Genomic DNA, 18,329 nt, shown 5'->3' with positions numbered 1-18,329 from the left:
TTCTTTTGAAACATTATTTTAAAAAATCATAAAAAAGAAGGAATTATTCAGTAAGGTAGCACCATTCCTTCTGCATCACTATGTGACATCCCCAGTACCTTCAGGATACAACCATCTTCAGGCTTACTTTCAGGAAAAAAAAAACAAACTGTGATTTGACCTTGAGTGGGACCATATTTTTTGCTATATGCTTTAATGCCTGGCAATACATAGAATATTCACATGTCAAACTCTGCTTTCCTGGGTTTATGAATGATAATTTTTAAAAACCCTCTGGGAGAGTATGTAGAAAAATTACGAAATGCACAATGTATAGAACTGAATAGAGCTTAAAGAGTCGTATTCCCACTGACTGAAAGAGAATCATGTTTGTGCAGATATTTGTTCAGCAAGCTTCAAATCCTCCAGTAGGAAATATTTCTGGATCTGTGTAGGTAGGCTATTCCCAGGCTTCATAAAATTTAATATTAGAAAGAATTTCCTCACATCTAATCTAAGTCTCTCTTGATATAATCCAATAGTCCTTGTTCTACTAGGGAGGGATCAGGGAGAAGAGTATATTCTCTTGTTTTTAGCTGCCTTCTACAGACATGAAAAACATTGTCATTGTTTACCCTCTTTCTTCCATATTCACAGGTCATGTTTTCTAAACCTCAAATTTATTTTGGCTCCCTCCGTCACAAACCCTCTCTTGTTGCTTTGCATTTGTATTGCTACTGGATTAACAGCAAAACAAGCAATTGTTGGGGGCGTTTTGACATTGCTGTCCCCCGACTGGACACAGGGCCTCCAGAGCTGCTTAGAGGAGGAAAAAATACCTCCTAAATCTTTTGTTTTGCACTTTCAGTGTGTATAAAACAGGTGGGAACCTGTTTTATATAACACAATGATAGAAGAGGTCTGTGTTCATCTTGTCTGCTACTGAAAGATTTTTCAGAAAACAAAGCAAATAAATGAAGAAAACAATAAAAATGAAGTAAAAAATAAAACCTCCCCCAAAGCAGTACTGGGGCTGTTGTTCATCAATCTGTTTTAATAGATCAGATTAAACCTACTGAGTTTTAGGATTCCTGCAATTGTCTTTACTGAAAACCATCTCATTTTCTAGACTGTTTCTTCAATGCATTAAAATTGTTTTGAATCAGGTGTCTCAGTGTCTTTGCCTTGCTTCCATTTTGATATTGCCCACTAAGCTATTAGGAATGCTCTCCATTAACAAAGCTGTTGAGCAGCACTAGTCTGCAACACACCACTATGGCATCAGTTAGTTGTGTCCCTTCTGCTTTGGAGCTCATACTTAGCTCTGCAAGTGAAAATTATTTTGTCTATTCTAATAGGCAGTGATAAATAAAGCATAGTACAGGTTGAGCATCACTAACACCAAGGGATGTATGAAACCAAAATGAGCTATGTTGGAAAGTACCCAAATCCAGGCACATGTCAGTAAAGTAATTAGGATTTCTTTTGGGAAAATCTACTACTCTGTAGGCTTAATATGACAAAATACAACACTGCAAAGGCAGAACAGGTCCTGTCCTTTGTGTCCTTCTCACGTTTCCTAACCAACATCTTCTTCACTGCCTCAGTGCTGGATCTTACTGTCCTCTACCCTGCTAAGTAATTAACAACCACATGACACTGCTTTATCCAAACATCATGTATATATTATTCAAAGCACAATATCATTGTGTATTTTCTCTCTCTTTGATTTGAGAACTACAGAAAAAACACAAGTTCTTAGGTGTGAGAACTAGGTTTCCAGACTTGGTATGTGTCTTGCTTGTAGTCTTTCCAAAAATGCTACTGATATGCAGAATGAAAATCTTATTAGTGTTTGTTTATGTCTCAGATATGGAATGTCATATATTTAGTTACTGTTATTAGTAGGTATCATTATTATGTAATAATGGATAATAAGGTGTGCTGTGTATTAATAATTACCTTCATTCTTCTAGTGTTAGTGTTGAGAAAAATCAAGTGAAGTATCAAAATCAACTGAAATATCAATTTAATTTTTAATTTTTTTACCAGATATAAAGGACAGAAAATTATTTTAATTTTAGTTTTATTAATACAAGTTGTTAAAACTTTAGCTTGTCTACTCAATCAGCGTAAGTATTATGTGTTACTTTGGCTGTTTATGCATCTGAAGTGGTGTGTATAAATTTTAACTGCCTATTGTGCTGGTCATTTACATGACTTCTTTTATTGCAGTATTCTTCTGTCGTCCAGTACAATCTTAATGACCTCTCTATTCAGTTTATGAGTTCTGTGTTAGCAAACTGCAGGAGGCAACACGTGGTATTTCAATACATGGGAGTACTGTATTTTGTAACCACACAAAACACAAATAAGGTCAGGTTTAGTTCATCACCATTAGCCAAACCATCACCAGCACAATCTGCCTCTCTGTGTCATCACAGCATTGGGATGCAAACAAGCAAATTCTAAGGGTCACACGATTTTGGTTTTTTTCATTTCCTTCCATCTCCTCTCTTTGCCTGCAGATGCTAACACAGGGACACCAGCAATATCAACGACGACAACCGTGGAAATCCGGAAGAGCAGCGTTATGACAACAGAGATCACCTCTAAAGTGGAGAAAATCCCCACAACAGCCACTAGCAGCAGCACTTGCCCTTCCGTTGAGACTGAGGAAGAAAAAGCAAAAAGACTGCTGTACTGTTCACTATGCAAAGTCGCTGTCAACTCTGCCTCACAGCTGGAGGCGCACAACAGTGGTGAGATGGAGCAGTGCTTGCTTGCTTCCTTTTTTTTTCTTTCTGTCTCAAGAGTGCTGCAATTATCTTCCCCTGAATAGATTAGATCTCTTGCAGCAGGGGACAAAGAGGTGGCAGAAAACTGGCAATTACATGGAATTCATTAACTATTAAAGTATAAAAATGACAGGCAAAGAGGCTTTCAGAAAAGGGAAAGAAAGGAATTTATTGCATGCAAGTTGCACATTTTCTTACACTTTAGCTTTTGCAGCTTTAAAACCTTATCGAGCTAGATGACAGCTCCGCTTCATTACCTTTGGTGTTCAGAGTTTGCATAATTTTGCTTGTGCCAACTAGCACACTGAGTATGAATGCCATTAGCTTTGTTTGAAATATAACAAATTAAGGCTGAAAGAGGGAGCATCAGTCAGACAGAGTTCAATGATGGGAGTTAGAGTACTTAGCTCCATATTGTCTGCTAATAAATAACTTGTTAAAATTATGTGTATTTTCCCTTTGTTTTCATCAGCTGATAGCAGCTGCTGCATGAGAGTTGAATGGGTAATTGCCTACCTCCATCTTTCTTAGTTTTTAATCTTTTTCTTGTCATTAGAGCTAATAACATCAGTAAGTTCCACTAATCGAGAGCCACCATTCACAGTCACTATTTTAAGCATGTTATTGATTGTCTCTCTGGTGGGTGGAGTTAAAAGTTCTAGGGATTTGATATGGTGGCAATAACCACATATAACCATTCTACAGAAAGTTCCTGATTTTGGATTTCAGGGGTTACCTGCCATCGAGGGTAAGTAGAATTAAGAGACAGAAAGAGAACCTTAGGTTTGAAATACAGAAACAGCGATAATACACGTAGAGCAAAATGATCAATGATTTTATGATGCAATGAAAAAAGAAATAACTTTGGCATATCTATAGAACTCAAATTAGTGGTTCTGTACACAGTAGGTAGTACTTTATCATCACAGACCCCCTGTGTGGGAGTCAACAGTGTAAGAAATTGTTCAGTCTGAAAAAAGGTACAGCAACAGAACACTAGTGTTTTCTAACAAACCTTTATTTAAAGAAAACAAAAAAAAAAAAAAAAAAAAAAAAAAACCCAACCAAAAACCAAAAACCAAAACAAAACACAGAAAAAAAAAACCAACCCACAAGTGCATTTTTCTCACATGAATGTTTCTCACATGTTTTGGTTTCTCTCCAGGACATTAATGATCCATTGGTTGCTGCCAGAAACCTCTGCCCCTTTCTGGTTTGGAGAGTAATTAGTTAATTACAGATTTAATTGTAAACTACCTAGACATACTATTTATCAATCTGTTCAGGAGGACTACAAATCAAAGCCAACTACATCTTTAATAGCTAAATTACTTTTCTTTTGCAACTACAATTCAGGTCTTATTAGCAGCAGGAGTTAATGAGAAAAGTCGCACCCATTTAACTTCACATCAGGGTATCTGATTGCGCCAATGCTTTCTGGCGTGGTGGCTGCTTTGTTCTAGTGCATTACCTATAGGTACGTACTTTAGTAACTAAATATCAGGTGTGAAATACTGTTACATTAGTATGACTGATACAGACCAACACAGTCATATGTGGCAACAAGCTGAGGCTCATATGATTTTATTTTAAAAAGAAAATAAAACAATGAATGCAACCCAATTGCCAAAGTTGTTTCTGTTTCCCATTTCTATTGTCTCCAGGGACTAAGCACAAAACTATGCTGGAAGCTCGCAATGGAAGTGGAACCATAAAGGCCTTTCCCCGGGCAGGCGTAAAAGGCAAAGGACCTGTGAATAAAGGAAACACAGGCCTTCAGAACAAAACATTTCACTGTGAAATATGTGATGTGCACGTAAACTCTGAGACACAACTGAAACAGGTACTCAGTCAGCTTGCAGAGTGAGAATCTTTGGCTGTTCTTTGTTTTCATGGTAGTAAAGTACCAACATAGTCAGCACATGTCAATATAACAGTTTGTGTCCAAACAGAACTTACAGATTTGTCCATTGTACCTGGCTGCCATTCTGTATGTTTTGTTTTAATTATGATTTTCCCTTGCTTGGAATAAGTTTTCTCAAAAGCTCTCAGTTATACATATTTGCTAAAGAGTCATAGAAGTTGTAAGCTGCAACGTGTTACAATTGTCTTTAGACTGCTGGAATTGTCATGAGCTAAAAAACTCTGTAGTTTCCTGTGCATTTCATGTACTGCATGATATTTGCGTTGATAAAGATGTGAAGGTGCATGCAGCCAGTACTTTCACAAAACACTGAGTAACCTGCTTAGAAATATGGGATAGAGAGGATTTCTAATATTTTTTATCAATGTTTCACTCTAACTGAGAAGCATGACCTCTAAATTGCAATTACACTGGTTATGTTCAGTCATTCTTCAGATGATCAAAGCTTTCTGAAAAACACTTAGTTTAATTCCATATGCCTTTTTGGAATTAAAAACTTGTTAAGGGACTTTACAAGAATGAAGATAAATTCAGTAATGGACAGTAGCAATACCCACTCTTGTGGTTTCGGGGAAAAAAAGTCCAGTTCTATGTCCTTTTATTGTGATAATTCTCTTGAAAATGAAAACCAAAGTAAAATTACAGTTCTGAAAAAGATCCCTTGCTTCTAGTACTACAAGATGATCTCTGTAGAAAGATACTTATAAAATCTCATAGATCTTATGAAGAAGATAATGATTTTGTGCATTTTTTTCACTGTCAGTTAGTTTGATATGTAACCATCTCACAAGGATCTCCAGGCAGCTTAGGGCTTTAAACAATTTTGCGACCTTACTTTTTTTCCCCAAATAGGGGATGCTTTACTGCCTGATATTCTTTGAAAACTTTCTATCAGCAGTGGATTGAATTTGATCGGTGTTTTGTAGCATTATGGAGGAATTTTTCAAAGGCTCCTGTCTTTGACCTGACTCAAGTCCTGTTGAAGTTAGAAAAGGTGGGAAAATATTTGACTGTAGTGGAAGCAGAGTTGAACTTAGGACTGATAAAAATTACAGTCCCAATATGTGGTGCACAAAGGATCGTTCAAATTGCAAGAGACCCTATTCCCTTTCATTATTGGATAAGTCAAAATGGTGGTTTTGTAAAGCAAAAGCCTTTAGTGTTGGAGCAATAACTTTGTGTAAAGCAGAACCTGAAGTGATCTGTTGTGTAACTATCACCCTTTGTTTTCTTTTTTCCCACCCCAAATGTATTTTAACAGCACATAAGCAGTAGAAGGCACAAAGACAGAGCTGCGGGGAAGCCGCCTAAACCTAAATACAGCCCTTACAACAAACTCCAAAAGGGAACACATCCTCTAGGGGTAAGCAAATCACCTTTTTATTTGACTTTTATTTTAATTCTGATGAGTAGAATTTTTAGAAAACATAAGTGGAAAAATGTTTAAAAGCTGAGTAATAGTGTAAGGCATTGGAGTACCAAGTATATGAAGGAGTCAGTGGAAGCCCACAAGGGATTTTTTTAGATACTTTAAAAGGTGTTTACTACAACCTGTGGACCCTTGCTTTTGTAGCTACTCTGAATAACCTCAGAAAAGAAGCTTGTTGGAAAGGTCATTTGAGAGCAAGAGACGGAAAAAAACATCCAGATGTCAAACAGGATTTTACCAGTTTTCAATAAAAACAATAGTGATGAAGTAACTAAATAAAACTCTATGAAATATAAACCATTCATTCTATCCTCATTTAGAGGATTGTTGAGATAACAAGTGAAACAATTTAAAAAGTCCGTCTCTTCTTTCATTTTACTGTTTCAGGATGGTTCTGGTCACATTTTCTACTGCCAGGACAAGCTATCTGAAACACATTTCTTCCTAGCTCCAGTTGTTTCAATGGCATGGGCTAAGCAAAACCAAGACACCCTGAAAGCTGAGAAAAAGCTTTACTTTTTAATAAAAAAGCCCTCTAGGATGCTGCCACTAGATGTGAATCAGCTTATATTGTGGGTGGGATAGTGGAACATCTGACCTTTATCTTCTCCATCAGTTAAACTGCGAATGCTTTATCTGCTGTTTTGTAGGGTTTGTAGATGGTTCTGGCAGAGGGAGGATGTTGATTCACTGTCCTCATAGCGATTAGCCCCTTATGCCTTGACCAACTTCCCTGATGCAAGCAGAATATGGAGGTTTTTTCTGTGAAAACTGATTTCTCTTTACGTTCAGTTAAAGCTATTTTCTTGGCAACAGAAACTGTGTCCTTGTTGGGGCAGCCCTCATGAGTGGTATATTCATGCAGGATTCAGTTGTAGAATAAAGTAGTACACATTTCTGGTAAATCCACTAATAGGGAAATAGCCCCATAGGGTTTCTCAGTAATTCACAAGAAAGATCAAGCTCTCCAATACAAACTATACTGAAAGGAACAGTAAATATGTAATGGGGTAAGTAGGATATGGAATCAGGAAAGCCTTTCTCACAGGGTTCTTATTTCTTTAGGAAATTTATTGTTATCCAGGGGATAAAAACAACTATTACATTGTTGTTGTGGTGAACAGTTCTCTACCAATTTATGTAATGGTGATTTCTGAGAAATCCAGCCAAGGTTCAAGACAAATAAAGGCTGCCTGTCCTTTTTCTGCTCCTTCAATCCCAATTGTTCACAATATGCAGGTCAGGCTAGAGGGGATCAAAGACGCAAAAGGGATTTAAGAAGGAGAGAACAAGCTAGCAACAAATGAATAGATATGTGTAGTAGAATTGTGGCTTTAACAAGAAAGGAGAGACCAGTTGTCCATTTAGTCTTTTTGGTTTTGAATACAAAAACTGCCAGAATTGTATTTCACTTGAAGTGCAGAATGGCACAGCAACAAGCCAGAGATATTCTAATTTCACTTGTAATTTAATGCTCTTTCTTTACTTTTTCTTTACTCCCTCTCCCTAGCTGAAACCAGGATCCTCCCACTAATTTTTTAAGTTATTTGTTCCTTAGTTCACTTCATTGGAAATGAAACAAATAAGGGCTACTTTACTCTTAAAGTTGACCTGGGAGTTAATTAGAGGTTTGAAATGAAGGTGCAAGGTACTGTATATGTTAAATATTGCTAGTTTTGCATCTACCTTGAAATCACAATCATGTAGATATATGAACTGAAAAGCTATCTAACTATATTAGAAGTACCTGATTCCTCCAAGAATGGCAAGAAAGCCCTCACCTTTTAATAGATATAGCCAGATAAGAACTTTTTTCTTCATGACAAAGAATGTATGAGCATCACCAAACTCGTCTACAGATCTGAGTATTTCTCCCAGAGCTTTAAAGGATCTGGAAGCCAACAGAGTTGCCAGTAGGTATTGGGAAAAGTGAAAATCCTCTATCCATCTAGCTAGTGAAGAGACAACAGACTTTTTGGAACATGGTGATAGTGTAATGATGAAACTCAATGATGGTTCATGCCAGAGTACTCCTGTCCTAATTTTCTGATTATTCAATCACTAAGGCTCTGTTGAGTTGAAAATTTTAGAGTGTTGTTGTATAAGTTAATTACTTGAAAATCCCTTTCAAATCAAGGATGAGAAACTGTGTATCCCTGTAAGAAGTGTGCATACTCACACTGAGATGTACCACAGCATGGTAGATATATTAATATTCTGTATATTCAATATCACATATTCAGGTTTATGCCCTTTGCAAGAGGCCCTAGCTCATGCTAGGACACAGACACACCAAAAGTCTATCAGAGACATGGGAACTTTATCAGTAAATGAAGTTTCTAATCTTATCTCGGAGTTTTAAAAACAGGACAACAAAGGTATTCAGGCTCCTGGCATCTCATTAGAAACTTGAAATTGCACTGAAAACTGCAGAAATCCATAGAGACTGCTCTGATGTTCATTTGTATGCATCCCAAATGTGAGTTCTCTTAAATATTGCTGGGCCTCTTGTGAGTATTTTCAATCAGTCTGGGCAAAACTTCAAGGTTGGGGGTTTCTCCTTTTTTAGGAAACTCTAAATGAAGAGTTTTCTTATTTGTATTTGATAGTCCATAAGATTTAAAATTATGTCATGATTTAAAATGTTTTTTAAGAAGAAACCTCAGTGACAGGAACAGAAATATATTTTGGCAGAATACTACTTCAAAATATCTGCTACATTTTCACAGTCCTTTTAAGAACAAGCAGTATCTTAGTGGAAAACAGTTGAAGATGTTGAAGACAGAGCGAGATTACATAGGGCAGCACCCATTTAAACACATGAAACACGAAAGTTTTCATAACCCATGAAAGATAGATTGGCTTATTTGCTTGTTATTAGAAGCAGGAGCTAATGAAGAGGAGCTATATGGAGATCTTAATTTTAAGTAGAATTTGCATCCTAATGATTAAAACAAAAGTATCTTCTTAATCAGACCAGGTAATAGGATATGTTTCCATTCTGCTCTGGTCTCTATCATAAAGCTGTCCAGATGGAGGTCTATTGAGAGCTAATTTTTCCTTGTTTAATTGTTGCAGGGTGCATGCAGCGTTACTTTGGTGCAGATTCCCCAGCCCCGTTTTAGATTTGCTTTGATTTCTAATCTCAGATGAAATTATAAGTGTCAGCAATAAGGTGTGAACACTGAAACTCTGTCCCCAACCAAGGATTTGGAGATACTCTTGTCTAGTGGGTGAGGTCATATCCCCTGTAGCTCATAGAGTCAGCAGCCACTACTAGGCCTCTCTTGCTTGATTTTGCACATATAATCTTAAGTCAAGCTCCCTCTCGTGTAGCTAACATGAGCAAATTATGTCTCTCTGTTTGTTTGTTTTCCCTTCTTCCCCACAGGTAAAATTAGTATTTTCAAAGGAACCTTCAAAGCCGATGGCCCCACGAATCTTACCAAATCCGCTAGCAGCTGCAGCAGCAGCTGCTGCTGTGGCTGTGAATTCCCCCTTCAGTCTTCGCACAGCCCCAGCAGCCACCCTTTTCCAGACTTCAGCACTTCCTCCAGCACTCCTACGACCAGCTCCTGGGCCTATACGGACCACCCACACTCCTGTGCTGTTTGCTCCTTACTGAACTCCAAACAGGAATTAATTGTACTGCAATAATTTTTCAAATCAAAACAAACAAAAAAAAAATGAAAATCAAGAACATTGAACTATGCAGTGTTTATTTATAGTTTAAAGTATATGTGAAGAGCCAGAACTTTTGACAGAGAACTGAACAAATTCTGAAAGGGGGAATGGGCAGTATTTTCTCCAGATGAGAACATTCCTCTTGAGCATTGATCGTTTTAGAACTGATCTCCAGCATTGACTTGTAGTGACATATAAAACTTATAAAGCCTTTTGACTGTGCGTTTTGGCACATATTTCCCTGCAACGTCTTTCCTGCTTTATGAAACAACTTACAAATTTGTCTAAAGGGCATTAACTGGTTCCAATGTATATAAAATACTTTATTCTGTAGATTAAAGAAGAAGGAATAAAAAAGAAACACTGTGAATAGTAGTACCCTTACCAATCCTCCTGCCAAATCAGCAGTTACTGGGTATTTATCTGAACAAAAGTAGATACAATAGATGTCTTGTAAAACAGTAGTATTGTGTCTCTATCTATGCCACTAGGTTTCTAACTGAGTTGCAAAAGATAAAATGAACAAAATTATGTCACTTTGGTAAGTAGTCAAAAATTATTACAATAATGTGGAGCTGTTCCTGGTGAGCAAAATTTTCCTCACTCACCAAAGAAAGGGCATGAAAAAAATTTAGGTTAGGGCAAAGAAAGTGATAAGGAAGATCCGGTGGGGGAAAATAATTCAGACACTGCACACAGAATGGGTCAAACGTTTATTTGACTGAGAATGTATGTGTACACTGTGTGTTAATTCAAAAAGTGTAATACATACAGGATAGATCAATGTTTAAGACGTGACAGTGGACAACAAAAAATATGCTCTTGTCATGAAACAGGCCTGACACTTCAGTGTTGAGCAGAGGGAAGACACAAATCAGTTACTCAGAGTACTAACTGACAAATGAAAAACAGGAGAGAAATCCTGGTCTCATTTAAGTCAGTTTAAAGTTCCTTCTGACTGCAGTGTAGCCAGAATTTCATCCCAAGAATGGCACATATTCCTTTTATATCACACCAGTGGGAGTGTCTGTAGATACAGGTAATATTTTTTGCAATAGGCTTAGTCTTAGAAACAGACTTATTCTCTTGTTTTATTTCCTACTGATGTGATATAAAATGGCTTAATATACCTATAAATGTAAACAGTGACACATGAGATACATATTACGAGATAACTGCACATCATGGGTTTGGAACAAATACAGCTTCTAGGATCTGAAGGGACCCTTAGGATCTGTAGCTGACCGTTATGTATGGACAGCTTAAAGCCTTATATATTTACTGTGAGGCTTAAAGGGGTTGACTGTGTCCCTTTAAAGTAAGATTTATCAGGGGTATATATAGATATATTGTATATATGTTAGAGTAAGAAAAATAACTTATAAACAGAAAATCTACTATATAAAATAATTATATAACCATTGAGTTTCACATGTGGGTCATTAAGTGGTAAGTAACAAACAACAGAGAAAAAATAGACTTCTTGAATCTGATCCTTGCTGCCTGCTTTTTCCCATAGGGAGCTGAAAAGTATCTATTAATATTATGGAGTGTGCTGCTGAATCACATGCAACCACTCTGATGTGTAGCTAAGTGAAATGCCTACCATACATTTAGGCAGAATAAAATTTAAAACCATAATTTAAGTTTAGATGGGGAAATTATTTTGAAAGGTTTTATTAAAAGGCAGTAATGCAAAATATTGACCATGTGGTTGCTATATAATGCTTCCTGTGGTTAATATGGACAGGTGGAAAATGTAGAGGATGGGAATATACAGCACTTTTGACTTGCAGTTCATCAGTGAGCCTTCCATATACATTCGTATTTGCCATTTTTTAAACCTCTCCACATTTAGATTTTATAAAAAATATATAAAGAGAGAGAAAGAAGAGGTTCCATGGATATCTGTGTCCAAAGAATTCCAAAGAGATACATTTATTTATCTAGAAGTATTAAAATAAGTTCTATATTATGTATTTGTATTTCATCCAGTTTATTTGCAAACGTTTGTGCCTTGAAATGAAATGAGCTTTTGTTTATATTTAATTCACACCTATGTAGCCATGAAAAAGATGTGATGGTGATTCCAGGGCTGATTACCAGCTGGATTGCTTTGGCCTAACTTTCAAAACAATAGGATGAGTAAGTTTCTGAAGCCAAGTTTAGACATCTAAATAACTAGGGGCTGACATTTAAAAGGGCTCTCTACTCTGCAGCTCCCAGTAAAGAGGCAGTAAATAAGCCAGCCTTCAAAACCTGCTCCTCACACGCAATTTAGAAAATGTTTCATTTTATTTGGGTACATGAGATAGTAAGATTCAGTGGACTTGGTCTTTTAAGCCTGCTTTCAACCTTCCATCTGTTTGCAGAAGCTGTAGTGCCATTGCCAGCTGCATTCAGATTCCTCCTTGAAAAGGGCAGCAGCTTTCCAGCTGTGCTCCATGAACCAGCATTTGTCTCTAGAGCCTATTGTTAGAGCCTGTGTGAGTAAGTTCTTGATAAAGGAGCAGAGGACTCACATTTTGGGAAGGTAGAAGATCTGGGCAGGCTCTCTTTTCCCCCTGAGGAATCATGCAGATGGCAAAATAGGAGATAGGCAAATATCCTGAAGGCTCTTATGAACAGCCTTCTGGTTCATGGACACCTGCTGTACATCCTGCCATGTTGTTGTGATGCCATCAAAATCAACAGGCTGATCCTTGCCAAAACATGGCCTGTGGCATGTATGGAGGCACAGTACTAAGGGCAGAGCTAATACAAATTTTGCTATAAATAAAAGAGTGTCATTCCAACTACTTACATCAGCTAATTTGCAATGACACCTTCAGTTTTCTTGGACCTCTTCTGTCACAGTGCTCTATGGAACAAGCTTTTGTTCACACAAGTCTCTTTTAAATTTCAGCTGTAAACAACAAACTCAATTCTTTTTATGTCTCTTACTCACTACCTAATAAAGGATAAAGCCTAAATGTTAGAATGTATAGTGGATTTTCTGTGCCTTGCTGCTCCACCCCTGTCTCGGTCAGTAACAAGCCAACGTACCCAGGACATCAGCACAACAGTTCTATTATATGTATCTGTCAAGGAAAATACTGGCACAGCAATCTGATGGGGCAAAGAGAACTTCTGGTCAAGGGTATGTGCACAGCAGATGACAGAGGAGGTAGCAAACAGAAGACACTTTACACCTACTTGTCAATACATCCAGTGTGGAGAGCACTATAAAAGAAAAAAAATGCCATCATATTTCGCATTACTGTAACACTCCAGGGCCAAGAAGAAGCCTAAAGCACAAGGAAGCAGATCATTTCATCGAAGACACAGTCACTCACTGGAATAACAGTGTGAAATCAGCCTGCGGGGAAGTGGCTGGGTAATGAACTCAGAAAAACAATCAGGTTCAGGGATGTTTTCTTAAGTTCTATTTAAAGTGTTAAAGAATGACTATTCTGTTCTGACCCGAAGAGATGGTATTTTTGTGGGAGGGATATATATATATTTATATTTTTATGCTATCTGCATTTTTCCAACTATCTATGGCTTCAAACCTTTGTTCTGAAGGATCATCATTGCTCTGAACAATGAAATTAGTTACCTTCTTGAAAACTGCTGTAAAAGCTGATATGAGAGGTCAGTAAGCAAATGGTATAAATATGATGATCTAAAATAAAAAAAGACTGGCCATGTCAAGGAATATTGTATTTGAAAAGTATACATCTTTATTTTAAGATAAATTATATAAAATTAAGAATAGCTAAATAAAGTTAATATAACTAGAAGAATTACATCTGTCATTTTAGTACTGAAATATTACAATTGGCTCTGTATTTTAAAATTTCAAAACACTTTCTAGATGTTGAATCAATGCAAGGATGCTTTGGTAAATTTATTGTCTCACATTCATTATCTTCCATTTACATCAGGAATACCATAACTGAATGGACCAGCCTTTAGTCGCTTTTATTCTAATTGCCAAAGATGCAGTAGAGTGTTGGCCCCATACTCCCTGAAAACAGAAATCATGATGCTTAGGATCCCCTGTTCCTGCCTCTGATTCCCAGTAAACACACAGTTTTTAGACTCTGCTCAAAGTATCCTAAGGAATGTATGGCCTGATACCTTTTTTCAGCAAAAATAGATGTGATTTTATGAACATTAGACCAACACTGAGAAGCAAGATCTGAAAAGTTTTTCATAAATGTAACATCGTTGTGGCTAAATATGAAGCACAGACACTTAAATTGTTTGGGTGCACAAATCTTTTTGAAAACTTGTGAAGTCAGATCATAGATCACTTTATAAGTGTCCTGGTTTCAGGGTTAACTCACAACAATAAGAAATCTATTCTTTCTACTAACAGGTGTCTGAATTTTCATTTCTAAAATTGACTGCAGCATAGTTCAGGCTTCAAAGCTCCAAGCACCCAAAGCTCCCAAGAAAGTAACAGTGGGCTTCCTGTTCAAGATGCATGTGAAAATGTGAGCCTATGCTATGTAAAATATTATGAGGTTTTTTTGACATCACATCATCTCCTTTCCTCATTGTTTAGCTGTAAATGCCATTCTTTCAATGCCAATGAATCATATAGAAGTTCCTGTGCTGGAATTCAGTATGTGACTAAAAGAAACAATACTGATAAATCCTAGTTGAAATCTCAAACACACAGTGAAGGGTTTAGCCAAGGACAAGAGCTTTATGGCCTCTCTCTCCCCCAGGTTTATTAAAATTCAGGACCATTTAGAAGTAAATGTAACTATGTGGAGGATGATTATTACATAACCTGACCTGAAATGTCAGTGGCTGAAAGAGTCTATGCTCCAGACCAAAATTAAGACTACTATGAAAACCATTTGGGACTCCTTATAGCTGTTGAAAAATCTTTGATTTCAATAGAGGCAATTTTTTGCTTTTAATGGCTAAGGCCTTTTGCAGTCATGCTGTTTACTGCAATTAGGTGTCATTCAACTCTGATTCAGTATTGATACTTTGATAAAGAAACTTGGCTGAGCGTGAAACATGGTAAGTGGCAGCCTGGTTCATGTGATCAGCTTCATGCTGGGCCAATGCTTGGGTGGTGAAATAAGAAGAATTGAAAGAGTCAATGTAAAGAAATTGGTGGACTAATTTGGCCCTTTTTCCTTGTGCAATGCTCTTAAATGGAACTTTTGAGATATGAACAAGCTGGGACATTGAAGAGTTCCTGGATAAAAGTAGAGGGACCTTGAAGGTCCTGAGATCTTCACTTAAAAATGATTTTGATGAGAAAGAACTCAGAAGACATTCTTTGGAATAGATACCACAGTGACATGGTAGCAATGGCCTTCACACAAATAATTTTGAGAAAGAACTCAGAAGATACTCTTTAGATTAGATACCACAGTGACATGGTAGCAATGGTCTTCACACTTGGCACACTGTCAATACACTGACATTTTTACTGTTCACAGCAGAAATCGAGGATTTGACACCCATGATTAGAAACAAATATAGTTAATAATGTTCATTACATAAGTATTGGACACTCAAATGAAAGACAATAATTTTCATTAGAAATCCATATATTTATGTCTGTTCATACCAGCCAAGATATCACTGTGTTTTGTCAATACCTGGGTCTCCAGAAAGGATGTCCATACTTTTTATTGGTTTTTATTACTATTCGATTTTTCTTCTAAGTTTCATTATTCATTGTCTTGTCTCTTATATGAATGAATAGAATCCATAAAGTTAAATATACGTTTAAGAAGTATGTAATCATCAATGCCCCTGTTGGACCATTTTGTCAGAGTCAATAAATAGAATAAAGAATTTAAAGCAGTAGAGCCACAGTAATAGTAAAATATTGTGACTAGAAAACGTGTACACTAGAGTGCTCTTTACCTAATCTAGAGTTTTATGACACAGACAGCTCTTTAGTCTTTCATACTTTCCTGAAATGTTCATCTTTTGGGATTCTTCAAAAGTTTAATTAAATTTAAATGTTACTTCTTATGTTCAGTAAAAACATCTATGCATTTCTGAGTGCAAAGGCAATATAAAAGAGGATAAAACCCACAAAACATTTTCTCACTACAAATGCCTGCAGCACTTGTTAACAATGTCAGCCCTTTCTGTGCTTGTGGCTCATGGCTGGCATTCACCATGGGAATTGTTCTCATTGACACATGTATCAGGTGAAAACTGTCAGTTCAAAACTCAGTCTGTCAAGTGCAGACTTTCGTTTGGGGCACAACAGTGAAGTGGGAGATGAGAGAATATAGGCAAAGGTATGCCTTTGTAACAGCATGTTAGAACTCCTCAAAACTGCCTGGTGCCTAAATGGGGAGAGTCAGAGGTTCTTAATGTGGTCATCCTGTTGTATTTATAACACAGAGGATGTAAATTTGAAAAACGTCCTGATTTGAGGATTTTTTTAACCAATGCTTCAGTGTGGGGGATGATCTCCCCCTCCACCCATCCAAAAGTATAATCTTTCCTTCAGACATATTTTCAGTGTAGACTTATCATGATATTATTGCCAGTCAAACTGCTGCCCGGATCTGATTTGTCTATTGGAATAAGACTATTCATGTCAGTTTTGGTTCCCAGGAGGAGAACCCTGGAATAAAAAATGAAAATGTAATGAGCCTCAAGTTGGGTCATTTTTTTTTTTTTTTCTCTTCCTACAGTTGCTCAAGTCCTACCAGTTTGCTGAAATCTAGGTGCCAATCAAAGAGAAACTGCCTGTTTCTTCTTCTACTGTTTTATAGTGTTAGAGAGGAGATGGAAACAGCTGTAGCTCTTTATCCAATGACTCATACTCTAAAGCCCCCACATAGTCAGTCAAATGCCTGCACATGTATTGCCTCTCTGCATACATACTGATTTACTTCCCTCCAATCCCTTTGCTAAATCATATTTTGTGACTCCCTCAGCAGCATGGGACACTGCAAGGAGCATTTAAGAGGAAAAGAAAATCCAGAAGAGCCACTTATGGTCTGTATAATATGGGTATATAATACAGTACCCCTTTATCCCCTTCAGTGGCATAATCAAACCATGTGGCTGGAGTCCTGCATTAAGCCCCTCATTACAGTATTGGCGGCTTTAAATGGTGAGCACTGAAGCCAATTTTGTTGGCTGTGCTATAATTAAGCCTTCTCCCTAAGTGTGTAAGATTCTCTGTTCTCCACTGGGGTATATTTTATGGCAAGTGAATTCTTGGAATAAAACCTAAAGCTTTTATTCATTTCCTTGTACAGCTATGAAAAGCAGTAGGGGAAAAAAAGGAAACTAGCCTTTCATGTTTTATTGATACCTACGTTCCATCTGACTGTCCTGAACTTCACAGTGGCAGCAAATACTTCAGAAACTCTTCAGTTCTGCTCTGTGAGACACGATGCAGTGAAACCACTGGAGATTAAGAACATACACATAACATGTTATGGTGTCACAGAATTTTCAGGGGAACCTCCAGGTTAGTCCAACAGCAAGTGCAAGGGAGGGTAATAGCTCTGGAAATTAAATGAAGAGAAGTTCTTTCTGAACCCAAGTGTAAGAACAAGCTTACTCCCTACTAAATACACTGCAACTATTGAGAACTAGAGAAGTTTGTTGGTGTCCTTGAACAATGTACTTCCAGCCATGGACAATCTCCAATATTGCAATAAAAGATTTCAAACCTGAGATCAAGTCATTTAGCAGGATAACGAAATATTCTTCCTAGTGCTTACAGATAACCAGCATAAGCCCTTCATTTTGTAATGCAAGGCACAGTTAAATTACTGGATAGTAGAGAGTACTGATGCTTTTACAAAAACTGGCCCTGATCCATTCACACTCTAAAAACACTGTAAATTTAGATGACATTTTTATAAGTCCAAGAGTAAAATTTCATGGTCTGGTAGTTTGTAATAGTAGTTTTGACTGATAAATAGTCAATATAATATCTCTAATTAAAAAAGGGTGGAGGGAGGTGACTGGGGCAATTACACCTTACTATTTAAAACCCCTGATAGCTGCCTGGAGGCCTTTTAAAGGTCAGTGTTATCAACCACATGGAGAAGGCAGCAGGCTAGAAAACAACTGAGTCTTCTCAAAGGTAAGTTAGGTGAGACAAAATTATAAGAATTTTAGTAATTTCTTCATTAGGTAAATGTGAATTAATTGCTCCAAATTAGCTTAAGTACTTGGGACTGTGATCCATAGAAATTATTAAATTGGTAGTATGACAATTCAAATAATTTTGAAAGAAACTAACTGAAGTCTGCATGGGTTATAGGAGTGTAAGGAGAATTGGGCTGGGGAGAGAAAGTAGAAGGCTTTTCCTCTGGAGCAGTTTTAAATTGCATCTAGCTTTACAGGTGATTTTGCACACAGAAAAAAAACATGTGCTCTTGAAATTCTTTGATAACACACATTAGGAGCTATCATCAATAGCGAAAGGAACATGATATTTTCCAGAAAGAACTGAACGACCTTGAGAACTGATACAAAAGAGCTGTAACTCAATAGGAAAGAAAGGGACAATCAC

At 37.1% G+C, this 18,329-nt stretch overlaps 1 protein-coding gene across 2 annotated transcripts in view; it reads left to right on the top strand.

Moving 5' to 3' along the window:
• ZNF385D (zinc finger protein 385D) overlaps nt 1-18,329 on the top strand; it is a 470,254-nt gene that overhangs the window by 398,523 nt on the left and 53,402 nt on the right. For both annotated transcript variants that reach the window (XM_085051080.1, XM_085051081.1), the window contains 4 exons: nt 2,508-2,741; nt 4,442-4,620; nt 5,963-6,064; nt 9,522-17,897. In XM_085051080.1, the coding sequence (XP_084907206.1) occupies nt 2,508-2,741; nt 4,442-4,620; nt 5,963-6,064; nt 9,522-9,755 (749 nt within the window). In that variant the 3' untranslated portion in view covers nt 9,756-17,897. The remainder of the gene's footprint in view (nt 1-2,507; nt 2,742-4,441; nt 4,621-5,962; nt 6,065-9,521; nt 17,898-18,329) is intronic.

This window comes from Lichenostomus cassidix, chromosome 2 (assembly GCF_008360975.1).
Source record: "Lichenostomus cassidix isolate B80296 chromosome 2, HeHo_3.0, whole genome shotgun sequence".
Lineage (NCBI taxonomy): Eukaryota > Metazoa > Chordata > Aves > Passeriformes > Meliphagidae > Lichenostomus > Lichenostomus cassidix.
The sequence above is the reverse complement of the archived record's forward strand: the minus strand, read 5'-3'. Positions and strand labels throughout refer to the sequence as shown.